Source organism: Hesperophylax consimilis, chromosome 7 (assembly GCF_061612785.1).
Source record: "Hesperophylax consimilis isolate HC1 chromosome 7, BYU_Hcon_1.0, whole genome shotgun sequence".
Lineage (NCBI taxonomy): Eukaryota > Metazoa > Arthropoda > Insecta > Trichoptera > Limnephilidae > Hesperophylax > Hesperophylax consimilis.
Genome location: NC_142842.1, coordinates 1,726,092 through 1,747,438, shown reverse-complemented (window position 1 = coordinate 1,747,438; position 21,347 = coordinate 1,726,092). Strand labels below are relative to the sequence as shown.

At 32.4% G+C, this 21,347-nt stretch overlaps 1 protein-coding gene across 5 annotated transcripts in view; it reads right to left on the bottom strand.

The window, feature by feature from the left end:
- nuf (rab11 family-interacting protein nuf) overlaps positions 1–21,347 on the bottom strand; it is a 220,132-nt gene that overhangs the window by 25,333 nt on the left and 173,452 nt on the right. Inside the window, exon 1 of one of the 5 annotated variants that reach the window (XM_089633101.1) lies at positions 14,707–16,247. The exons of the other annotated variants lie outside the window; for them this stretch is intronic. Within the exon in view, the coding sequence (XP_089489227.1) occupies positions 14,707–14,985 (279 nt within the window). The 5' untranslated portion in view covers positions 14,986–16,247. Of the gene's footprint in view, positions 1–14,706; positions 16,248–21,347 lie in introns of those variants that run through there. 5 annotated transcript variants of the gene reach the window in all.

The following is a 21,347-nucleotide window of genomic DNA, read 5'->3' as shown; positions in this document are numbered from 1 at the left end:
AGTTCAGCACAAATTTCTTAGATATATAAATTTTAGGCTCATAATTCCTATTGAATAAATTAATTATGTCAGTTTGGTGAATCCATTGCATCTAGCAACGCTATTTGACAGGAGAATTATGTCAGACCTAGTTGTATTACACAGAGTTATTATCAACTTAATTGACAGCCCTGCCATCGTCGCCACTATTAGATTCCTAGTGCAAACTAGGAACACAAGACAAATTGTAACATTCTTATGCAATACATACATAACCAACTATCAGACACACTCACTAACCAATAGGATGCATTTGGGAATCAAGTTTGGGTGTACTATTTATATAATATTTACTGACTATACCAGCACTTTGTCCAATCCTACTAATTATAGTAGCGTTGGTAATGTAGTTTTAGTGATTTGTCTTATATGTAGTATTGTTCTATTTTATTTTATTATTTATATTAATATATTTTTTATACCATTTTATTTTATGTTACTGTAACATGTTTTACTAATTGTTACATAGTTAGTTTTACAGTTTAATATTATTTAATTCTATAAAAACTGTATAATTTTCGATAGCTCACTAGGTAAATTCTGTTCTTATAATTCATGTAAAAGCACAGCTAGGCGTAAAACCAAACAAAACAAAATAAAAAATAATCTCATTTGAACAGAAGCTGGGAAAAGTTGTGCTTATTTCCAGCACGCGGACATGCCCACAATGCAGTTCTATCGGTTTTTCTCTTCAGTGTCGGTAATCGAATCAGTAAACATAAAAGGTTGACTAATTGGCTTGCCTAAACGGTGCATGGAGCAATTCGAAGGGACAATAGTTTGTGCAACCGGGCACACTAAAGAGAAAGCACCTACGTATCGCCGAAAGAGACATAATCGATGCGAATCAATCGGAAGATATACCTACTACGTTACTTTCATGTTTTTCTAAATAAGACGTAGACAGTAATTTTCCTTTAATTTTGAACGTCAAGTGTGCAAAATTTCATTAATCTTTTTCGAAGGACCAAAAATCTCGACATACCAAAAAAAAATCTTAAACGCATTATTTCAAAGGGGATTTTCATTTTCTTTCCAACCTTATTCACTTCTATTAGTTTTTTTATCAAATTTGCTTACGAAGAAAGCGTCTGACTTTTCGTAATCAATATTCATTTTAATTGCCTTGCATTTTAATGAAATGTTATCAAAATGTTTTGAAATGTCAGCACAGTATGACGAATGAATGTTGAAAGAACCTTAAATAGACTAATTTAAAAAAAAATCAAGTGATTAAATTTAAATATTGAAGACAACATTAGTGATTTTTTAAACGAAAATCTGAAACAGAAAAATCAGAAAAGGAAACGGTCACATCTGGGACTCGAACCCAGGACCCTTGTCTTTCCGGGACAATGCTCTACCAACTGCGCTAATGTGACCCTAGGGTCACATTAGCGCAGTTGTGACCCTAGGGTCACATTAGCGCAGTTGGTAGAGCATTGTCCCGGAAAGACAAGGGTCCTGGGTTCGAGTCCCAGATGTGACCGTTTCCTTTTCTGATTTTTCTGTTTCAGATTTTCGTTTAAAAAATCACTAATGTTGTCTTCAATATTTAAATATTACAATTTGAGGTTTTACTCAATAAAAGTTATTCCGAAAATTAATGATTAAATTTACTTCAAATATGACGACACCCCAATATAAAGTCTAAAAATAGCCACCCAATCACTTTTACGAGAACTTAAATTCAAACATTTTTTATCTTCTAAATCAAACATGAAATATGAATGTTAATTCACACATCACTTTTAGAAATTGCATTCACCTACCAGTAAGAATTTATGAATATGTGCTTCAATATTCCCCTATGTAAACAGTGCCACCCTACCCATACTGCCAGTTGTATGAATCAACGTCAGCTCGCATTTAGAAAGCCACATGTCGGGACTGGGCTGTACGGGTGATGGTAAAAAAATTATTTAATGAAACAATGATTTTCCCCTCCTAGATATAATCCAACACATGGTGGCCAGATGAGACTTGGTGGACCTACATAGTTGCAGCTGTGATTAAAGTAATCATTAAACTTGTAATAAACAAGTAATGTTTTTATATTCTTTGCATATGTACGAAGTCATCTAGAGTTTGCGTCGACTGTGTGGTCTCCATTTTATGAATTACACATAAACAAAATTGAATCGATTCAGAAAAAAAAACATTTTGTACATTTCTTACAACATTGCACAGTAGATTTAATAATTATCTCGACGCAGCTGTATTTTTCAAAATTGATTCATTGAGTGTATGTAGACAATTTAATTCATTGAGTGTATGTAGACAATTTGATTCATGGAGTGTATTTAGACCATTTGATTCATGATTGTAAGTAGACAATTTTATTCATGAGGGTATGTAGACAATTTGATTCATTGAGTGTATTTAGACCATTTGATTCATGATTGTAAGTAGACAATTTGATTCATGAGGGTATGTAGACAATTTGATTCATAAGTGTATGTAGACAATTTGATTCATTGAGTGTATGTAGACAATTTGCAGATGCGATGTTGCTTTATAAAGTCGTAAAAACATTACTGACTGTCCTGAATTATTAAATAGAATTGACGCGGAACACGCGTTCGTGCAATATTTTTAATTTAAAACAAATTAAAATCAAAATGCTTGCACCATGTTCAAATATAAATAAATAATAACATTTTCTCTTTTATAAATATCTTCAATTCTAACCAAAATACATATAAAGACCCTATTAAAAATGCATTCATATCCCAACTATAAACCAAACTACATTCAACGTAATAATGTACTATATTATGGAGTATCTCTCGTTGTATTTATATTTAAGACGAGACAATACCCTAAAATAAAGTCGGAATCTCGGAGTCTTGTGTCACATTACCTGTTAATTGTTAAATACATCTTAGTAAAAAACATGGTGTAAATATTCGCGGCGCGTAAGGTCAGAACAGTGAAAAACATGACTTATTACCATGGTGTTTTTTTGATTGGCTTTATGTCACCAAATTTGAACCGGCTTATTAGTAACAGCCATAATGTATTAGTAGTGAGGAAATCTATAATTTAAGTAAATTTCACATGTGTAAACCAACCACATTTAAACTGTTGATTTCACTCAAAAAAATGATTAATAAAAATAAGTTTTGTAAAGACTGGCTGAAATATCGTGGATAAATTAGATATTGTAAAAAGATATAAAACCAGTTTCTAAAATAAAAGTCAGTTAGCACACCACGTTGGCAGATAAGAAAGTTATTTACGTTCTATCTATGCTATACATACATAGGTATTAAAGTTTAACATCTTTTTAATCTAGGCATTGTGCCATACCTACTGCATCTTCATTTTAGTTGAACCGTTCAACGTGTGCAGTATTTTGTATTGTGCATCCTGAATTCTTGTTGCATTTGAATTTCTCTTTGCACGATTCTGAATATCTATAATTATTGTTGTATGCTACTAAACACGTAGTGTCTCGCACATTATATCACAAGTGTACAGGGAAAAACATCTAGTCTAAAAAAAATCCAAATTGCTTTCCATGTTCTTCTTGAGGTTTGAGTTTGGAGATCAGGCTGGGCTCATATTATGTGGAATGAGCTACCGGCACCAATTTTTACGAAATAACTAACATTTAAAATACCTATATGAGTGAAAATTGATTGGATACATTATTAGTACGATTCCTTTATAATCATAATAGTAAACAAATATTACAAGACATTTTTTTAAATCCAGTGATATAAAAACACTAAAGAAACTAATAAACTGTAAATAAAATAAAATCAAACAGCTAACGGCATCGTAAGACTGTTATTTTTTTTTTGTATAAAGTAAATATTTAATGATATTTGGGTCAGGGGTAAATAACAATGACTCTATTAGTAACCTCATCTTACGATTAATTAGTAGACTAGTAGAAAATCTTTATCATTTTAATAGTTGCATTTATAATTAATGTGGGTAGGTACATTTAAAGTTAGAAAATATTTTGAACTGGTCCAGAGCGGTGAAAAATCAAGGGATACTATAAATATACACGGAAAAATCAAGGGATACTATAAATATACACGGAAAAATCAAGGGATACTATAAATATACACGGAAAAATCAAGGGATACTATAAATATACACGGAAAAATCAAGGGATACTATAAATACACACGGAAAAATCAAGGGATACTATAAATATACACGGAAAAATCAAGGGATACTATAAATATACACGGAAAAATCAAGGGATACTATAAATATACAAGGAAAAATCAAGGGATACTATAAATATACACGGAAAAATCAAGGGATACTATAAATATACAAGGAAAAATCAAGGGATACTATAAATATACAAGGAAAAATCAAGGGATACTATAAATATACACGGAAAAATCAAGGGATACTATAAATATACACGGAAAAATCAAGGGATACTATAAATACACACGGAAAACACGACACTTAAATTCAAAACAAATCCGAGTTCATTGAACCAGAGTTACAACCAATCACAGAAAAATAATTTCCGCAATCGAAATTACTATGTTTGATTCATAATATTATTAGAATGGAATTCAACCACGAATCTAATTGTATTTTTGGTGAATATCCAATTCCAAACTAATGATGTATAGGTAGATACAATCGAATTTGAATAAATAACTTAATAATCGTAAGATAAGAATAAATAAAATTAGTATAGATGTGAAAACAAACATTCGAATGATTTCGAAATCATTATTCAAATACCCCCCTCCCCTCCCTATTCAAGGAAGCTAGTGCGTAATTATTTTTATGTGTGAAGGTCAGTGTCACTCTCATGATTTAGTTTGTTCTGCCAAAAGACAAATATATCAACGGCGCATCCAAGCGTAATGCTAATTATACTTGGTACGAGTAGATCGCAGAATTTTTTTTTTTTACAAAACGTGCCAAGATAAATGACGACGAAATAGATATAAGTACAAGACGTTGTGTTGACATTACCTCACCACTCATAAGTCCCATCAAACAGTTGTCACCAATGGAGGAGGTTACTTGTTTGTGTACTTTTGTGAAGAAATTTAACGTAGAAAGGTCAAATTGATTTTTGCGTTGGTAATGTTGAAATTTCAAAATAAGTAAACATTTTCACGGGTATTTGATGGAATGGTCGAACAGAGAGACGGAAATATTTTATTTCTCTGAAAGGTAAATTGCATTTATATCTATTTTCGACTCTCAAACTCACATGCTACCAGCTAATTTTCCTACCAAAATAAAAACCATTAATGTGAATACGTATTTATACCTATCCGTTCATTTTAAATTCGCGAGACCCATTAAGCCTGATTTCGACTTTATTAAGAAATTCACTACGAGAATTTACTATCAGAAGTCAAGAAATTAATGATGGCTGTCAAAATTGTGCATTTTGACATCAAATTCTAGTTCATCTCCCCTACAAAAAATTGGACCAAATCGGTCGACAATTCTAGTCTTTTAATATGGCCGACCTGCCGAAATTTCAACTTTAGGTTCGAATTCATATCCCGCCTGACCTGACCTCATCTATACCAATGTTGCACCATATCGACCGAGAACTCCGGGATTTTAAGATGGCTGCTGACATTTTGCATTTTGACTTAAGATTCGAGTTTATCTCCCACCTGATCTCCCCATACTAATTATTAACCAAATGGAAAATATTCAGATTGATATCACAGAGGAAAACAATTCATACATACAACATGCATCTATGTAATAAAATATTTCATGAAAATATTCAAGAGTCTCTATGATTATAGATGGCACCACTTCTGTTTGTAGATAGTTTACTGTCAGATCATAGATTCGATCATAAATATTATCTACATTTATTAGATAATAAAACATTTTCGTCAAAACATTAATCTTCACATATATTATATACTTTAGGAATAAATGTCATTCTGTTTCGAATTTCCCACCCATTCATCAAGAAATTACATATAATATCTACAATACATTATTTTAACTAACGACGAATAAGGTTAGCAGTTACAATTTGTTTATAGTACATAATTAGTTTTAGTAGTTGAGTGTATGTTTGTTATAATGCGCCCTGGAGAGTATTAACAAAAACAGAACTAAAGATATAATTATTAGATAGATAATAATAATGTATCTTATAGGTTAAGTTAATTGGATTTGCAAATCAATGTTGTTTTCGTTCACGTTTGAACAGCTTTTAGGTGAATGCTCTCCGGTCGATGTTCTGAACTTGGAGGGTCATAAACCGTATGAAGTATGACCAACGAGTATTTTAGTTACAAAGGAAAATTTACTTGTTCAAAAGAACAGAACTATTAATGCGTACATCAAGCAACAAACTCGCCAAAAATAACAGGGGCAAAGGAATGGAGAGAAAACGAGTCTATTAGAAGATTCTGTCTCAACTAAATAACAACCCTAATTTCAAAATATGGCCATTAATACATCCATTTTAATTTTCATTGACCCTCTAGATTCAATTCTTTTTCAAGACTCCGTACAAAGATGGAAGAGAAAATTTTTAGTAATAACTTCTTTATTTATTACACTTTTTGTGACCAAAATACACATCTTAAACAAAGTCACAATCCTCGTCTGTCTGTTGTAGCTTCTGTTTGTACTAAGGTATGCAACGGAGTTTGATAGGGTTTTCACTATCATTTAATTTATTCCACAAGATATATATATTTATATAATACATTGATATTATATTTATTGAAAGTTCAGCTAGTAATAGATAAAACCAGAAAAAACATTATCAGAATTACAGAACTACGACAAAACTACGTTCCTTAATATGACAACAAAGCATAAATCTCCTAAAAGTAATGTCAAATGGAACTTTACGGTAAAGCTAGCTAAACAGAGCAAGCCAGATATCTACCAAAAGACCTACGGTTTATGACTATGACTGTCAAACGAGCCATGTGTGTGACAAAAAGAACATAATATCCCTAGAAATAATTAGTAACTTTAAGATGAATGAATATGATCGAAATCAGCTTCTGAATAATCCGAACACAACTTGTTCTGACTTTAGAATTACGTTATGAGTATCTTTTATCTCCAGTACAGTTAATATTTTTGTACATTGTTTACTTACATTAGGAAAATAATATCTTACTGCTTTTACAGCTGGTCTAAATACTCCTACATATTTACATGAACTTATATAATCGGATAGTATAGTAATAGATAAATGGATGAAGGTGGTTAGGTTAGGCTAGAATATAATCCGTATTTCACTGCCAATCCACAAGTTAATAGACTTCCTTTGTAAGTTACGGTATGATTCTAAACACATTTTATGTGTATTTTGAAGGACATGTTACTTATGCTTAAGATTAACATGTTAAACACACATAAGGTAAACGATGAAGGTAAAAATACCACATTTTTCCATTAATGGTTAAACTTTTAATTTACTTATTTGTGTAAGCGAGTTGTGCAAGTAGTACTGCTTCCATAACAATAATTAAAAAAATATATATGTATTATTTAACCGGTATTTCACCTTACGGACTAATGATGCAAGCAATTACGAACATTAAATACGTAATTATAACATTATTATATTAATTGAAACGTAAAACTTATTAAATAAATAGAGACCAGAGAAACACGCGTTGGAGAAAACGCGAAAAAAGTGCTTTTTTTCATGAGAATAACGCGAAATTCGGAATTTTCGGGCAAATAACGCAAATTTTCGTATTTTACAGATGATTATCTGCTATTTTAATATAATAGAGTAGTATTATAAATTCTATATACACATTTCTCTGCCTATGGTTTTGACAAGCCATTAAATGGAAAGCAGTTTACATTAAAAAAGCCGCGTACGTTATGACTTTTGGTCAATTTTTGCTGCAAACACCGCTTTTGCCGAAAAATAAACACTTATTCAAAGAATAACGTGAAGTGTCGGGTCCCTATAAATAAGTTAGGTATTTCTTTCTCACAGCAATCACCGAGAGCGTTCGCGGATGATAATAAACAGGAATGGTTAGTGTTTAATGTTTTTTCCGACATTTGGGCTGATCCAAAATACTGTCAACCACACCAAGTGCCTGCATGTGACACAAAACATCTTACCAAAGACATCCGTACATGTGATTTTTTACTAGTTAACTTTATGTATGGAATACCTACATTAATAAACATACAAATTTAGGTTGTCGGTGCACGCGTAATGTGAAATATCCCCACGTATTCCTGCCGAAAATTATTCAAGTTCAATTTAATTTTGAAAATTGATAATGATAAGTTAAATCACAAGCGATGAAGTAGGTACCAAAATAAATTAATTGATAATGCGGTATTTGTTTTTTTTTTTAACAGATGCTTAGATAAATTAGTGGTTTCACTGAAGTAGGTCCAGTGGACATACTTTGGTGGCCCGTTTACATGAATATTATTTAAATGACTTTTTTTTAAATCCTTTTCACACGTGGAATAAAATTTTTGTTCTATTAATTCGAATATAACGTGTCTTGTATTTTTATAATGACATGAATGTAATATTTCAAGTTTCATTAACATTCGAAAGGTTAATTTCTTCTATTGAAAACCTTAAGCTTCACGAATCTGAATTATAATGACCCGCAATTTTTCACGTGCCTGTCTGTATTAGCAATGTTTCTGCTATCGTGGTACGAGAACACGCCGTCAGATGGAATGCAGGAAAACACTTCTTCTTCTTGACATATAAATTTATTAATTCACAATATATTTGCAGAGGATCTTATTTTCCTCTGCTAAAACTTAAACTGAAAGAAATAAAGGTCTAGTTTCCTCTATTCTTCAGTTTTCCATAGGTTTACATAAACCTAGTAATTATCTCACGACTGACTGCCTAGGTACGTCTGTACCTACCCGTTATAGCAACACTGCAATACTGTCTCCTGCCTAGGTACGTCTGTACCTACCAGTTATATGAATACTGCCCTTTTTCTGGGAGGTATCTGTATTTAAACTAAATTCTTGAAGGACATATTACAAAAATAAGATGTTCCTCCCGCTCGTTGGCAAACAACATTCTTAACATAAAATAAAATGCACTTAGCTATTCTTAATGATACAAACGTGACTTAAACAATAGAAATATTTTAAAGGAATTATTTTGAGGGAGATGAAACTTTATTTGGGGTTTTTATTACTATGGGACAGGGGTGGGAAAGGTATTGGCAAATATTTTTAGGCATAATGGTTTAACTAGGGTCATCATAAAATAGATAGCGCACAGCTCTATTTGAAAACTGCCGCCGCTTGCAGTAAAATGTCACCAATTCTTAAATCATAAATGATACAAACAAGGCAATATGTTTATAAAAATACCAGGCCAATGAATTGTTTTATTGTAGGGTCGAATCTGCAAATGTGGGAAACTACACTAAACTTGAAAATACGAACTGTGGGAACTGGCTTGAAGGTTAAACTTTACTGAGCAATATGTAATAGTCGCATTCTGGAAGATACAAGCAATATAATACAAAACACTACTCTATACAAACTTTCTGGGCTAGGGCCGATTGAAGGAAGCCAACTTGTCTTATCCAGTCTTCCCACTTAGCAATTTAATTTAGAGGATGGAAAGACCAATGATACGGCTATCACTTTACAGAATACCATTATACATGTTCCTGCTTGGCCATTATTCCACGTATCTTTATGTATCACCAGTTCAAACGCCATGATGTCTAATCTTCGAACTCGATAATCATTTCTACTTCAACTTATATCATCTCCATTGAACACCTGTCGTGAATACCTACCAGTGACCAGTGACCAGTGACCAACCGAGGCTGATAGGATAAGGTGAGAAGTTCAACACGCAACCGGCTAACTCAAACTCAGTGGTACTAATGTCATGACGCCATCTGAAGCTAACTTCATATTATAGAATAGTCGTGGAGACGTTATCCAGAGAATTACTGCGAAACAACGTGTGCTCACCCCTATTCATTTGGATACAGAAATCAGTATAAGAATCTCATAGGAATATGGAAAAACCGTATCGAGGGGCATCAGGAACAGCAGTGATACCAACTAGTGATCAGGGCCTTTAAGTCAACCGACGTTATCTACAACAAAAAAATACCAATAATTCGAGGGCTTAAAGTCAAACAACGTTATCTACAAAAAACATACCAATTTACTTCAATATATTGAATTACATATGTACATAAATATATTGTATGACTTTGAGACCAAGAGTTTCAAGTGTTATTTTTATGTTTTGTAGATAACGTTGTTTGACTTTAATCCCTCGTGATGTTCACTACGATTCGATTTAAAATATATAGTATCACTGAAATCGAATCATTTTTTGATTATGTTCAAAAGTTCTGAAAGGTTTTCACACTTGGCACTTTAAATGTTAAAACTGTGGAGGAAATAGGAATAAATTACTTTTCTTCGAAAATGTGATCAAGGTCATTGGAAATGAAAGACTGACAGATCTATCATTGACAATGCTTTCGAAATACGAAATAGCTGTCAGGAAAAAAAACTATTCCTAATCTAGTAGAACTTTAAAAAAAACATAGGATTACAAAGATTCTTCTTTCACGGGATTCTAGAATTGGGGAAAATTTGTGCTGTGTAGCATTTAAATGATCTGCTTGAATTATTATTAATTTAGAGGAATCTGGAAAATCCTCCAAAGGCCGGTTTTTATACGAATACAATTATAGAATCCTCTGTGGATCGGTATTTGTAGGAATATAATTATAGAATCCTCCATAGGCCGGTATTTATAGGAATATAATTATAGAATCCTCTATAGGCCGGTATTTATAGGAATATAATTATAGAATCCTCCATAGGCCGGTATTTATAGGAATATAATTATAGAATCCTCCATAGGCAGGTATTTATAGGAATATAATTATAGAATCCTCCATAGGCCGGTATTTATAGGAATATAATTATAGAATCCTCCATAGGCCGGTATTTATAGGAATATAATTATAGAATCCTCTATAGGCCGGTATTTATAGGAATATAATTATAGAATCCTCCATTTGCCAGTATTTATAGGAATATAATTACAGAATCCTCTATGGATCGGTCTTTATAGGAATATACGTAATTATAGAATCCTCCGTAGGCCGGTATTTATAGGAATATAATTATAGAATCCTCCATAGGCCGTTATTTATAGGAATATAATCATAGAATCCTCTATGGGCCAGTATTTATTGGAATATAGAGAACAGCTTGTTTCCAACCAAACTTGTCAAGAACAGCAACAAAAATATCGGCCCTAAGACTCTAAATGGAATCTACAAATTACTGAACAATAAAATAAATATGCAAAAAGCGTTCCATGGAAAACATACTAAGGACGGGTTGTTTCGGAGAATCTGAACAATTCATCAAATTTCAACGTTCATTTTCAAGTTCTGTGAAAGATTTTTTCAAGTTCTGTTTTTATTTCAGTTTTGTCAAGCAACTAGCCTACGATAATATAAAAACAGAACATGAATAAGTCTTTCACAGAACCCGAAAATGAACGTTGAAATTTGATGAATTGTTCAAATTCTCCGAAACAACCCGTCCTAAGATATGTGAGTTGTTTAAAGTTGTACACATGCATCTCTTTTCTAATTTCAGATACAATCAGTGAAATATTACCGTAACAATTGAACGTGTTCCTATCATGCCATGCATCTAACGATTAGATAAATCTATTTCCTATAGCATTATTTGTTATATAAATCTTAACAATGGCTGATTATTCAATATTATCAAATAGCTCCAACTTATTGATTGTTTAAATGTGATTGTAATCTGGAGAAATCTGAGTGCATATTTAAATGCGGCGATAAACTAATCACATGACTTAACGTTATAGTAATAAAATAATATATATCGAGTATAAATATATTTATATTTTATTTATTTGCAAAAACAGTACAAAAACCAATACATTGCAAAAGCGGTAAACAAATTATTGAAGAAAATTTTATACATAAGTATACAGTTAAAACATATGCAAAAGCGGTAAACAAAATATGGAAAAAAATTATACATAAGTATACAGTTAAAACAAATACAATATTTCGCGCTTAAAGTCGTTGTAGGACATATGGAAAATATCCAAGTTAGCTGGAAGGGAGTTAATTAACCTAGTGAGTCTTCCCAGGGGCATCACCATTGGTAAGTTAGTTCTGGACCTGGGAAGAATTAAAAGCCTGTGTTGGCGGCCTCTCGTGAAATTATCCGGGACATAAAGTCCTATTTTTGACAGAATGTCTGGAATTGATACTAAACCATTCAGAAGCTTGTAAGCCATCAACAATAATGCGACGTCCCGTCTGGAACTAAGGCTGCAGATATTCAGCATTCCCGAGATAAATGCTGTTGGAAACAGCCATGGGTAAAAACCAAACTCTCTCATATAGAGGTATCGTAAAAATTTCTTTTGAATTTTCTCGACCATTAGTACATAGACTATATGTACTAAAATAACGTTTATATTACCCCAGTAGGTACTTTAGTATGTTTGTATCAAGTATCGTAGAAAATATATTTAACAAGGTTAGCTCATCGAGGGGGGGGCTAGAAAGTCGTGACGTAGATAGAAGTCCATTTTACACTGCGAAATTTGAATTTACTGCAATACAAGTGGCGTCAAACAACTTTGAATGCAGTTGCAATGATTTGTTTATAATACGTCAGTAATACATATTATACTAACTATCATATTAAAACTAATTTTTGGAATAAAAGGGAAAAATTCCAGGAGTGCAGTGTTATTTACGCATTGGTGATGCATTATTAGCGCCTTGTGTATATTGCAAATTATGTATCTAAATTTCGCTATTAAACAATTAGTTAATGTTAATTAAGTGTTAATCTCAAGTGACTACCAGGTAAGTATTGTACTGTACATTATCTCCATAAATAGTTAGTAATAACATAGATCACTGTAGAATTGTATTATAAATTTGTACAGCGCCCTTGAGGTGATTTTGCATAAAAACGGCGCTATACAAGTCATTAAAATATTATTGTTATTTTATTATTACCTTTGAAGACAAAAAAAAATCAAATTGAAAGTTTCTTTTTTCAAACTATCATGACAAGGAGATAGGGAAAGTGTTGAGAATAATTGTGTTCATACAAATAGTCGCACATGGTGGTAGATACTCTCAGCATCGTCATTCGGAATCGATGCTTGAGATGGCTTAAGCCGTATCTGGTAACCATATGTGAATAGCCAGGTATTTACCCTCCGATACATTAAATAAAACATAAATCCATTTTCTACGAACCTTGTTTTGTGTATAGGCATTTTCTAATACGGTGTAGCCATTTTAAATTTACAACTAACTAAATAACCTACACGCCGTTTCCGCGCAGCGGTAGGCAGAGAGGACGAACCGCCAAACAACTCGGTCTTGGCATACACTCCTTGCCTCATTCACATTCATACATCTTCTCATATATACTCTTCTATTATTATTGACTCTTGACATGGCCCGACTCAAGTATCCGATTCACTTGATCGTGCAATGTCTTCCTCGGGCGTCCCCGACCTCTGCTACCATTCGCATCATATATTCTCCTTATACTCCTTTCTTCGCTCATTCGCTCTACATGCCCAAACCATCTAAGCGTTATTTTCTTAATCTTACTCATTACGCTTACATCAGTCTAGCACTCTTTGCGGATCTCCACATTTCTCACGCGATCATACATGGTTTTACCACACATACGCCTCATTACAACAATTTCAATTGATAAGGGAAAATAAGTAAAAGAAATGGTTGCTTTACATAATTAATCTAGTCCGTATATTGAAAGTGTGGGCTGATGTCGGTGGGTAGACCATTGCATCTCGCGAAACTTGATTTAGCCTCCGGTTATATTAGTGGTAAATATACACAAGACGCTAGCATTCAGTTTTTTGTACAATAACTGGTTTAAAACACCTGAAAGTAAATTAAAATAGTATACAAACAAAATAGATAACGTCAAATAATCAAGCTAATTCTGTGAAGTGATTTAATAGCGACATCGGAAGCGCTCTGATTAATTACAATTATGATTGGATTTTTCGCTAAAATTATAAATTATAAAAGGTTAGGTTATTAGGTTGAGTTACAATAAGCATAATTATAATGCACCAGCGCAGACCCATGAAAAATTACGGGATATACTAATTGTGGGATTTCGAAAGTTGAAAGTATTTATAAAATATCTGCCTCAGGATCATTTTTCCTTTCAAAAACAATTTTTTAAATAATATAAATATTATACTATTTTGAGACAAATTAGACAGAAGTTCAGAATTTAGATTTTAATTGATGATTCGAAAAGAAATAGTACACAATTGTTAATTAATTAAAATAAAACAATTTTCTAGTTCTAGGTTTATCGCTTGTCTCAATTATTCGTGTTGCTAATCAGTTGCAATTTTGAAAAGGACACTTCAATTCAAAGCAAATTCTACTGAATGTTGTAATTAGAATAACTAACTTACAGACAGCCAAAATTAGTATTGTTTGTTTCTTATTACTATAATAAATAAATATCTAATAAGTTGTAGAAATCTGTGGTTTTTCGAGCTATTTGTACGTCAGACTTGTGTTTTCCGGTGTTTTACAATATTATTTATGGTACACTCCATACCTAATATTATACGAATATATAAACATTGTAGGTAATTACTTGTCCCGTGAGATTATCGCACCACTGATGGGCCACAGTCTTCTTGCCCCCGTTGGTGCCTTGCTTCAGATGTGGGGTCAGAGGGCCCCCGGTGAACAGGTCCTCCAGGCCGTCGGACAGGTCCGAAGCCAGGGCGGGCCGCCCGCGACCCTCGGGCCCCACGAAGTCGAACTGCCCATCCCACATGTCGTACTCCAGCTCCGCGCACTCCTCGATCTCGCTGAACTCGCTAGAGCTGCGCACGCTCATCTTGGGTTTCGTTGAAAACATTCCGATCATCTGACCACAAAATGAGCGATGAACACAAGAATTTATTATCGAGTCTTTTACTCAATTTTCACTCAAACTAATGAGAATTTCACTAAGACGGGCTGTGTTGAAAACATTCCAGAAATGTACCCCAACTTCACTCAAAACCACATAAGGTGGAAGACAACGTCGAAAACTAAAGGGAATCATCCAGTCGTTTACTCAATTTTCACTCAGAACCACAACAATGACAACAGTGATGAATGCAAACGAATTTCACTGAAGTATTCAGAATATTTCTCATTCCTATCACTCACTAAAACACGCTCACAGTAGGCTTTTTTGAAATTTTTACAGTATTTTACTCAATTATAAATCAAAACCGACGACAGCTGAAAGTATTTTACTCTCGTATCCACTCGCTGTCCACTTGAAAATAAGAGTGAAGACCAATCTTGATCCACGCTCACATTGCAACTTATAAATCAAAACACGATGTTGTCACTTCTTTAAAAACACTGCTTAATCACATTGTGCGGGGTCAACATTGCGCGTCCGATAACAGTTCATCCAGCGACAGGTTAAAAAGATTATTGATATTGGTTGGCTGGTACGACATGACCCGATCGCGAGAAAACTCCGAATAAACTAAACTCGTAGAACTGAGTCTTATCATTGTTTTGTCGATACGGCCGGAGGCCGACACGCTATCCCTAAAAGATATTATGACTCTCGCGCGATTCACTCGCGTAGACGACAGGACGAGGAATAATAAATTCGCTCAACATTACGAGTCACCAACATTCACAGAATAAACAGTTCAACCGCATTTGAAAGCCCGCCAAATTGTACCGAGACGGAGATTCGAATCACCGCCGCGCAAAACTAAAACTTTCAAAAATAGAACTCGCACTCATAGACAAAACGCAGCACAACAAACACTACTTTATAAATAAGTTGCCAGGTGAGGGAAAAACTTCACGAAGATAACAATATTATCGAATAGGTACTTTTTATTGTCAACCGGCGCGTTCTACTCGTTCGCGCGATAGTGCGAGATTGTAAGCGAGTTACGTCGCGAGACTACGCGAGGGTCGCGACCGGTGACCCCCCCTGGATCCAGTCAGCGGAATAGACTTATTAGATCGGGGGGAGTAGCGACATTCGCGTGTTGATTCGCGAAGGAATGATCGACATGAAATCACTTTGTCTGTACTAACATCCTCATCGAATGGCCGGTATTTTACCGCGTCTGTTTAGGGCGTCGACCAGACGGCCACTGAATGACTGAATTAATGAACACAATTGAAGTATGGAGGAGCGGCTGCTGCCTGTTACTGTTTACAGTGTTGAATGTTGAACAATATTATTTCTCAAACATTATGCCGGCGCGCGCGTGTTGGTCTCCCGTCTCTCGTGGGAGTTATTTGATACATATTTATTCTTTTATTTTCTAATTTAACGGCCATGTGGTAATACATCGGAAAGATGAACCGTTCATGGCATTATCACATTTTAGTAGATATAAATTTACTCATAAAAAAGACATCATTCAGAGCCTGGCTTCCTGAATTTAAAATTCTAATGGTCAAAGTACAAATTTCGTTTATCTGTAACGATGTGTGCTAGTTATTCCTGCGGGAATGAATTTCTGGTTGAAATTTTCAGATTCACTGAAACTCAAATTTTATGGATTTCTTTCAAATTTAAGACTCATTTTGAACATTGGAACTGATTGTCTGAACAAGCGATAAAGTAGGTATACACCGAAAATCAGACAATTATTTTATTTTTATTAATTAATAATTCTGTACATATATGAAATGCGTATTTATTTTTGACATATTTTTTTTTTCATTCGAATTCGTAAGGTAAATTTCTGATCCTCTCTAAAATTGACAATATTTTAAAAATAACTTCAGTATCTTCTACTAACACAAGTAAAGAGGGGATTATACTAGTTTCATCCAGTCACATCTAAATTATTTAATTTAAATATGTGTAAACACATACATTACATATTTAAACGACCTAAAAATAGTACAGAAGAAAGTTACAAAAAAACCTTTTAATTATAAACCAGATCCCCCCACCAAAAAAGTATAACAAAAAACGAAATTACTGAAAATCAGAAAACTGTACGAACATAACATATGTATATTAATCATACAAAATCCAAAATGGATATACATACGAACACAACATTTATAAAATAACATCGAGTACATGAACACTACACAAGACAACATAATAAAAGTATACACACATTCAGCAAAGACTGAAAGTGATAAAAGAAACATAGGCCACGGGGGTTGTACACATATTTATACAACCTCCTTCCCAATATAGCTCGACATCAGTAAATAGATTTTTTTTTTTTTTATTTAAAGAAAGCAAGACAAAAATATATATTATAGTAAATAATAAGATAAAATACAGAAAAAAAACAGAAAAGTTCCAATAAACTACTTTTCAGTAGTTTGTCGATGGCATATATTTAAAAAAAACTGTTATATTTAAGAAAATTGATGATATATTTAAGAAAAAACCGTTTGCTCTTAAGATCAGCGAGCTAAATTAAAATGTACTTATGTAAGTTCATAAAAAGGTAGTAAACAATTATATTTAGATTTTAGTTTTAATATGTACTTTTAAGTTATGAAAGTGAAATGTGGATATTTTTTAACTTAAAATGAAACAAAAAAGCTTCACAAATCCTACAATTATAATATCCCGCGATTTTTCACGGTCTGCGCTAGCACTTAATTAAATGCTGATATTATTCACTTATCGTGAGTGAAATTAACCACATTTATTGCTTATATACATGTTTTTAATAACTGCAATGTAATTAATTTTATAAATAAAATAAAAGTTACCAATGATAATCAATTAAAATTACAAAAAAAAAATACTTCGGTTCAAACCCGCTTTGAATTTGAGTAGAAAATTTTAAAGATGTTAAATGCATAATCGTGAATTCTTAAATCGTAAGCGATTTTTTGTTTTGTTTTTTTTTTTTTTAATTTACCCGACAATGTTTCACGTCATTTCCACCCAATCGAAATTTCAAGAGACATTCAAATTAATTGCATAATCGTGTCTATTCGAGGAATTTCTTTAATGAAATGAAATTCCTTTTCATACCGCACCCACTTAGTACTTCCCACTTAGTTTCAATGAACTAAACTCTAGTGGACATACTTTAGCGGGTCGTTCGTATAGCTATTTCACACATTCTATTTGAATGGCTATCATTTTCCTAAGCGGTGCTACATTAGAATGAATATAACGCATCTCTTATTTTTATAATGTCATTGGTCCTACACTATGTTGGTAGATGCCTACGGTACATAAAGGTACACGGAGAAAAATGAGAATGATTCATTTATTGAAGTCCTGTTAAAATCGTGATTGCAATCCTTTTCTTACTAAAATATTAGTCCCTTCAGAATATATCGGAACGCTTGTTCATGTATGTGTCCTTTTCCTAATAAATGTCTTGACAAAATGTTAGAATATTATAATTTTTATTAACACGTTTTCCAACATCCTAATATCATATTCGTGTATTACCAACAGTTTATTAGGAAACCTGTTTATTCATTCGTTAGTGGTCTTGCAATCCTGTTTTTAACAGTAATACGAAAAATATAACCAGATTTTTAATAAATTAGCAACGTTTTCTCAGTGTAGTTTTGTATTAATGATGTATACAGTGAACCATATAGTATTATAAACGATTAATTTATTTGAAGGCGCTATATAATCATAATGCCAAAGTGTAATAATTGTAATTTATTTAGCACGTCCTTGAATGTTAAATGAGATACCTATTTTGAAATATGGGTTAAAGGCAAGTCTACAGGTCTGTTAATTTTTCTGATCTCATATTTTTAGACGTGACAAAATAGGTAGGTACCTACAGAAAATTGTTTAGTGGTAAGTGTAGTCCACAATAGTTTTAAATAATAAAATAAATAAATAACCACAAAAAATAAACGAAAAGCATTTGTTTTTTTTCGATGTATTTGATTACTTTAAGTAGTTCTAACAAATAAAATGAGTTTTTGTATTTTAAATTATATTATAAAAAAACTTATTTCGTAAGATGGTAATTTTAGCTTGATCAATCAAACTGAATTTTTTTTGAAAATTTTCATACAAAAAATCGAATTTTAGAAAAAAAAAATTTTTGAACTAAACAACATCAGCAAAATCGAATTTTCCAAACATAATAATAATAATACTTGGATGACTTGTATAGCGCCGTTTTTGTGCAAAAACACCTCAAGGGCGCTGTACAAACTTATAATACATTTCTACAGTGATCTATGTTATTACTTAACTATTTATGGAGAAAATATACAGTACAATACTTACCTGGTAGGTCACTTGAGATTAACACTTAATTAACATTATCTAATTGTTTATTGGCGAAATTTAGATACAGGATTTTGGACTTAATTGAAAAATTGAATATATAACATAGAACTCTATCACACTCAAAAGTCACGTGCCGGCGGGGTAGTGACTAGTCATAACAAAATTCCTAATTTGGAATGTAGTGATCATGTACACGTATACCCGTTGATAAATAAAATTATTATACATGTACAAATGGATGTACAGATAAAAATTGACACTTTTTTTATGTGTACATGAATATTGTTTTAAAAAATAAATATATATATATATATACAACAATAACATACATAACTTTAGACCTAGAATTCACCTTTGCGGTATTCCTGATTTGATATATCTTGATTTACTAATTGTATTTAAAATCTTCACACTCATTTTTCTATTTGATAAATAGTTTTTGAAGAATAAGAGGAGTTTACCCCGGATTCCTATGATTTCAAGTACTTTAATTATTGGGATGTTTGTTTAGAGTTAAGTTGTGAATTTATATAATTAGAAAAATTTTCAAGCAATTTATCCCAACTTTTTTTTTGATCAGATTTTTTTAAAATATTTATCTAAAAATAGATATATATTTTTCTATTTTTTTTTCCAATGCAGGTAGTATGAAAATCGGCCTGTAATTATTTATTCAGGAGTGATTTCCATTTTTGACGATAGGTCTTACAATGCTATATTTTAATTCATCAGGAATGTGGCTCGTGTCAATTGATCTGTTAGTTAAGTGGGTAATTACAGGACTAAGTAATTTTACATGTTTTTTAAATCATACACACGAATTAAATCCACGCCTGGTGTCTTGGAATTTTTCATACCTCCGATAATTAATTCAATTTGCTTTGTATTTGCTCTTGGTAGGTACATTGAATGAGGTAAATATCAGACGTTCGGATATTACATTCATGTAATAACTTATTTACTCCGTCATCAAAGAAGTCTGCAAAATTTTTTGCCACTACATCTGTCGATTTAGACTTTAAGAAATATTCTGATATCACTTCATCACAACCGGATTTATCTTTCCTTCCTAAAATTTTATTAATTTAATTCCATTTTTTTAATATCTTTGAAACAGTGATCGAATATACTGCTATAGTATATATTTTTGTGTTTAAATTAGTTTGTTTAATATTTTTTTATATTTTTGATTTGATTTCATATTTTTTGTTGTTGGGTGAGTTGTTCCATTCCCACCAAAGTGTATCTCGTATTTGTATATTTTGAATGAGGCATTCATTCATCCAATTTGTATGTCGATTCCGATAGTTTTTAGTTTTTAATTTTGTGAAGCTATCTTATATAATAAATTTTTTTAAATTTAGATTTAATTTCTTCATACAAAATGTTTGGTTCTGATAATTTTAGCATTTCATTCCAATCGGTGATTGAGATAAATAGTTCAACCTTTTTTCGGGGAGTTCAGTATAGTACTCAGTGTGCGATTTGTCTGAAGTGTGTTTATCGTAGGTAGGGAAATGAATCGTCGTTGCAATTAGGTAGTGGTCAGCTATTTTTGTTTCACATACGCATGAACAGATTTAAATGGTCTCCCTCTCTCTTATAATAATAATAATAATAATAATAATAATAATTGGATAATTTGTAGAGCGCCGTTTTTGTGAAAAATCACCTCAAGGGCGCTGTACAATTTATTTCTTAGGATCTACATTTGTTATTTAGAAAAGATACCAAAACATACTTACCTGGCAAGTCACTTCCAACAAACACACTTATATTAAAAAGTTTATGCTTATAAAAGATAGAACTGCACGCAGAGGACACTATATCAAAAAACACTGGTCGTCGCATGATCTTAAGTCTGCTATAGTTTTTATTAGATTATATAGATATGATCTAGACAAGTAGCCGTTACATAGTTTGACAATACTGCTTCTCGTGTCACATCGTTTATATTTTTTTATTTCCTGTTTTTGTTTATGTATTTTGTTACAGATGACACTCAT